Here is a 6,414-nt window from a genome sequence, read left to right on the forward strand (position 1 = left end):
TCTGAGCACATCAGGGGCTTTTCAAAGTCCAGGAGGCCCAGTTAACTCTGGAAGCAGTCCCATGGTGGTTGTAATTACATTACTGCTCTGTTTCTAGAGGATCAACCCCCATCCTTCACGGGCTGTTTGCTGTGAAGCAGTGGTGTCTCCTTCAGCCAGATATCAGCATCTAACAAGTCACATCACGGGGAGTCACGGTGTCTTGCAATAAACGTCAGACACTCCTTAGCTATGTGGTTGTGCTGTAAATGACAGTATCACTTTTACTGCAGTGGTTTCTTATTCTTACATACCTTGGCATTTAGGTTTCTACTTACTATCAAGGATCAGGAAAAAACACTGGGAATGTCACCAAGAAGAGTGGCTACCCAGCATTCATTTACTTTAAATAGGTTAGCTCTACACAGGTTGAACAGTTCACGTTTTTACAGGTGCCCGTGTGAAGTTTGCACTTCTTCTGAGTATATTTGTAATTCTTCTGCTCAGTTACACTGAAAAAAAAATCTGGTCTTATGAGACCAACTGTTTCTGTTTTGACAGCGCATGCCTAGATTCCTCCCTAAATCTGGCAGTTCCTGCCACTGTCAGAGTTGGTTTTGTTGGTAAATTGCTTCAGGGTAGGTTGCAGTATGTATGAACTCAGTAAATTATCTTTTGTCTTCAGTTTAATTACTTTTCTGCTTCATTGTAGGTGCGTATAGCTGCAAAATTCATCACTCATGCACCCCCTGGAGAATTCAATGAAGTGTTCAATGGTAAGTTGATAAGGAAGAACGATCAGTGGTGTTCATCTGTTAGAAGAGTCTAAGGCTGTGTCACTTTATACTGCTTTGAAGCTTAAGAGGTGATGAGGAGAAAAGCATGCTGTCGTTCTGTGACTACGTATGCTTAATGAAATTATTTATTCATTTTAATGTTTGCATTTCTATAGCTGAAAATTAAATGCATAAAGAGAAACATTTGATTAAAAAAATCCAATAACCTACCTGAACGCTCTCTCCTCCAGATGTCCGGTTATTGCTTAACAATGACAATCTTCTCAGGGAAGGAGCAGCACAGTAAGTACTAATATCTCAAATACAATTGAAAAAAACCCTTTCAAAATACCTTGCTTACTTGTGCGGGCTCATTAGAAGGTGCTTAAAGGTTATGCATACAAGCTTTTTGATGCTAAGATTTTACTTCAGGCTAGGTGACATGTCAGTCAGCAGGTCTTACATAAGAAAATTGTAGTAAATATTAGTCTACTCATTTGTTTACCTTGGTGCTGTCTAAATTGTATTTGGGGTGTTCCTGTTTTGCCTTGGCTTGCTCATATTCCCCCAGGATGCCTGCTGTTCTCCTTTTGAACTCTGTTCTTCTCTGGTCATCACTAAATAAACCTGGCTTTAGACTTGGTTTTATAGCTATCGTCAATAAAAGGTATTGAAAAATCCCTTAAGGGTGCTCATGTGTATTATTCGCCAAATTAAGTTGAAATTTTCTGTAATGTAAATCACATTATTCTTGAGCCTAAATAAATGTGCATGTACAGCTAAAGTTCATGTTCTTTTAATTCTTAACAGTGCATTTGCCCAGTATAACATGGATCAGTTCACTCCGGTGAAGATAGAAGGGTACGATGATCAGGTAAGAGAAAACTTTTTACACTTGAGGTTTGTATTACTACACTGTGCAAAACCAATAAATATGTTGTTTCTTCGAGATCTTGACTAGTTTCATTCTACTCACAAGTTACCACCTCTCCTCCTTCCCCACCCACCATTTCATTACCAAACCTTTGTTCTTATAGAAGCAGCATAGGTGAGATGTTCCCAAAGTATTGTCTGACACTCTAATTCATTGTTCCTTAAGTAAAGCTCCATGCTGAAGTCACTGGAATTCTACTTGGAGTATGAATGATTAAAGATTACTATTTAAAGCTCACTTAAAACTCCTTATGTTGCTATCTGCTTACAGTTTCTAGTGGCAGTAGGTAGTAGACTCTTAATAATGTGTTTTTTTTAAATTTTCTGCATTTTTAATCCATTCCCAGTTGCCCTAAGAACATACTATATCATTGGTTGTAACAATCCATACTATCCAGTCTATGACAGCAGAACAATTTTTTTTTTTTTTTGAGACCAAGAAGCAAGTTCTGCAGAAGATGGGAAGCTGGCCTGACCATCTGTTCTGTTCTCTGAGCCAAGTACTGACCTAGCTTTTCTGGTGTGCCAGATATGTTCATGGGAGGCAGATATTTTTAAGAGGGCTGTCCATAGAAATAGCTTTGACAAGAGAAAGTTACACTACTCAGCCTTACTACAGCCACTGTTAGCTTAAATATTACTGAAAATCCTTTTTTCTTTAGAATCTATTGAAGCATGGATATCTATTCAGATAGGGAAAAACATGAAACAGGACATTTGCAGCAGCATAAGTGTATCTTAATTCCAACTTCTTTTACAGGTCTTAATCACAGAACATGGTGATCTGGGCAATGGCAGATTTTTAGACCCAAGAAACAAACTTTCTTTTAAGTTTGACCATTTAAGGAAAGAAGCCAGTGACCCCCAGCCTGAGAACACAGAACCAGCTTTAAAGCAATGGAGAGATGCCTGTGACAGCGCATTGAGAGCTTACGTGAAAGATCATTACCCCAATGGCTTCTGTACTGTTGAGTATCCCGTTGTTCTGTGTCAGTCAGTACCTTGAGCGGGCTTTGTGCTGGGCTGTTTGAATTTGCCATCCTCACTAGTGTTTTTACTGACTTTGGAATAACAAGTTCCAAAGAGGGGACAAGCATCTTGGTATGCACACGGTGGTGAAGATGTATTAGGTGTTATTTTTCATAGTCATGACTGCCAAGCACCATCACACCTGCAGTTAATAAAAAAGAGGCATTATTTGCACATATGTGCAAGTGGAGGTGTTGGACAGTGTAATTAGCGGTACACGTTCCCAGTGAGATACCACAATAGCAAGCTTTCCATGATGATGCCAAGAACAGAAATTAAGAACGGCTTTCCTCAGCCCTTGGACCTTTTTAACTCTTTTTCTAAATACAGGTTTACGGTAAATCTATAGATGGCCAGCAAACAATTATTGCCTGTATTGAGAGCCACCAGTTCCAGCCCAAAAACTTCTGGTAAGACTATTTCAACATTTTCTCCCTTTACTAGTCCTCAAACCTGTCCTCCATGTCTTCTGACAGTCTGAAGGACAAGTAGTCTTGGGCTTCCCAAGAAGTTCTGCTTCTCATTCTGTGGGCTGTTTTCCTTGAAGCCCCATTGGCATTTCCCAAAAGCCTTCAGTGTGGCTCAATGACCTATCAACTTGCTCTTGTTAATTTGGTTCTTTTTGTTATAAAAACTTTTTGGAAATACAGTTTTCATGCTTTGTTTTTAGGAATGGTCGTTGGAGATCAGAATGGAAGTTTACCATCACACCACCAACAGCCCAAGTGGCTGCAGTGCTCAAGATCCAGGTGAGTTACTTTTTCTGGCAGTGGCAGGAGAAGCTGTATTGCGCTTCTCTTACACTAATGCATTCAACTCAGAGTGAGATGCTGAAACACAGCCGAGATGTCCTTCTCAAGTGAAGATACTATTAAACTATACAATTCAAGAAATTAATTCTTAAAACTAATGATTCAGACATGGTCTGCAGTCTGGCCTGTGGTTTATTATATCGCATTACCTTCTGTGCCTCCAAGTCTGCTTCACTTCACAGGGCTAAAACCTATACCATTAATTATTTTATAATTGCTCTTATTTCAACTCTAGGCATTTACTGCATTAACATAATCTTGAACAGTCTTGACAAAGAATGAAACCTTTTAGAAAATCCATCCTGCTTTTAGCCTCCACGTAAGCAGAGAAGACTGGCACAACAATGCTGTTGTGCCATTCTGGCAGCATTTGGGGGCTGTAGGGATTATAAAGTGAGTGTTAATGATGACCTGCATTTTGTCTCTTTGTTAAGGTCCATTATTATGAAGACGGCAATGTTCAACTGGTTAGTCATAAAGATATCCAGGACTCTGTACAGGTTTCAGTAAGTATACTAAAATATTTTTTTATGTAAGGCAACTTTTATTTCTTAAAGATCTCGTGAGACATACATTTCTATGACTACATTCCCTTGACTTTAAAGTTATGTTATCTTAGAGTGAGTAGTCAGTGTAGTTATAGTGTTTAGAGTTACATGGGAAGCCCGCATCTCTGAAGTACGTCTCTGCTGGAAAGGTTCTCTTACGAGTCTCAGTTAAAGAGGGCAGAATATGCTTTTCTGTCTATGTGCAAGGGAAATGAACAGTAAGAGTGGTGTGCTAAGGAAAAATAAGAAGTCCTGTGTTACAGTAGAGGAAGCAAAATTCACAAAATCCCTCATCTATACCATGAAGGTCTACTTCCCTTTTGCTCACTAGGGTGCAGTCCTGTTTCAGTTTGGAGCACAAGCTCTAGACTCTATTGTGAGCCTCACCAGACAGCTGTAGTGAGAGAAAGGAGCCTGGCTACAAACATGAGGCAGAAGCTGCTGCTGTTACCCACTTGAGCTATACTCAGCCTATCATTTGAGAATAAATCTGTTGTGTAGCTTTTGTAAGTTGCTCTCAAACATATAAAAAAATTTTGTTCCCTTTGTAGAGCGATGTCCAGACAGCTAAGGAGTTTATTAAGATAATAGAAAATGCAGAAAACGAGTACCAGGTAAGATCAGCAGTGGTTAAATAAGTATGATGGACTCATGTCAGTCTCCACTTACATGGAAACATGGAAAACTGACCTTTAATTCTGTTCCTGTCTGAATCTGGTATTGACTGTAACAGTTACTTAGAAGAGGGCAGTAGTATTTGTTTAAATAATCCAGTTGTAAAGCTATTTGTAATTAATAATCAAGTTTGCTGCATCGTTATTTTAAAGGGTTATAAGTGATGCCTGGAACAAGGATGGAAGGGGAGTGGGTGGGTCTAAGTATTTTCCTCTGTATCAGTTAAAACACTGAAGAGGAAATTTGTGTGACAGCTTTTTACATTGTCCCAGCCTGTGTGCAAGGAGACTTGATGCAGGTAAGTCGGTGAAACACCTAAAGAGACGCTGCTACATTCACAGGGGAGTTTAGTAGAAGCCCTTTTATTTGCACACACACTGGTGACTGTATCTTTAGAAGGCGAACGTTATTAACTAATTAGAAAGGGGTTTTTGGCTTTAACACAGAGTCATGTTTTCTCAGAGTATCTTACTACTGCTGTAACTGAGTCTCCTTGCCATTGCAGACAGCAATCAGTGAGAACTACCAGACTATGTCAGACACCACTTTCAAAGCCTTGCGCCGGCAGCTACCTGTCACCCGCACCAAGATCGACTGGAACAAAATCCTCAGCTACAAGATTGGCAAAGAAATGCAGAATGCTTAATGCGGAAAGAAGGAGATTTACGAAATGTTTGTGTGCAAAAACAAATGTGGTCCTATGCCAAGTAGATGGTTTCTAAACCAGTGCAGCATTTTTCTAGGGCTTTCAAAGTTAACAAGTTTTCTAGCCCCAGACAGAACTTGTAGAACAAATAGCCTTGTCTTTGTTTTGTGTTTCTTGCCACATAAACTTCCTCTTGTGACTGCATTTACTGATAGGTCATTTTAATTAAGCCACATTCATGATTCAGAACTGAAGCTGTTTTCAATCACTGATTGTACTGGTTGGAAAACTTCCTAGCTGGAAAAGCCCTACTATAAATACAGCTGAGGGTGCAGAGCATTCCCTTTACCCGCATACAGCTCTCCAGGTACTACAGTAAGTTTGTCAAGTCTGCCAACAGCTCAAGGCACTATGCTGCAAGATATAATAAAAGCGAAAGACAGCGAGTCCTCATATATCCTTATTCCTGACCTCCACAGAGTAAAAAGCCTGCAGGCTTTGATTTTACTATATGAGTTTACAAGATCCTTTACAGGAATCCCTACACAGCCAGCTCTTCCAGAGATGCAGTTTGTTTTTTTTTTTAATCTGAAAATTTGAGCCATGTTCCCTAAAAGTGAACATTTTTGCTCTCCCCTCCCTCATTGTATGTACGGTTATCAGACATCTGTATTTTTACAGAACTGCAAGTCTCTGTGTAGAGTCACTGCTGATCCACATAGGCTGGATGGTGATTAAAAATGCAAATGTCTGCAGAATAATAGGTATGTTGTACTTAATGCTTTGTGGCAGGTTCATAGAATTTGTATCAGGTGTATGGATGGATAGTGTACAAAATAAATAAACTTGCACCAAAGTGAGAGAAAAAAACCCTTTCCATTTTGTCTCAATTGTGGCCAGTTTCTTGTCATACTTAAAGGGGATTTTGGAATGAATCTCTTCATTGCTCTCTAAATGCTTGCTCTGTGTTACTTTGTTTTTTTCTGTAAAATCAGAAATTGCAGTCCAAAGGGGAG

At 39.5% G+C, this 6,414-nt stretch overlaps 1 protein-coding gene across 1 annotated transcript; it reads left to right on the forward strand.

Annotated features, from left to right (window-relative positions):
* Positions 1–691: 691 nt before the first annotated feature.
* CAPZA1 (capping protein (actin filament) muscle Z-line, alpha 1) lies at positions 692–5,956 on the forward strand (the record flags this gene model as incomplete). Its single annotated transcript, XM_010083157.1, has 9 exons — positions 692–755; positions 1,007–1,058; positions 1,566–1,629; positions 2,449–2,655; positions 3,048–3,127; positions 3,388–3,466; positions 3,964–4,035; positions 4,629–4,691; positions 5,258–5,956. Coding segments are annotated over 9 exons (822 nt in total), but the record flags the coding sequence as incomplete, so codon positions are not given.
* Positions 5,957–6,414: the final 458 nt, after the last annotated feature.

This window comes from Pterocles gutturalis, unplaced genomic scaffold (assembly GCF_000699245.1).
Source record: "Pterocles gutturalis isolate BGI_N339 unplaced genomic scaffold, ASM69924v1 Scaffold22755, whole genome shotgun sequence".
NCBI classification, from domain to species: Eukaryota; Metazoa; Chordata; class Aves; order Pterocliformes; family Pteroclidae; genus Pterocles; species Pterocles gutturalis.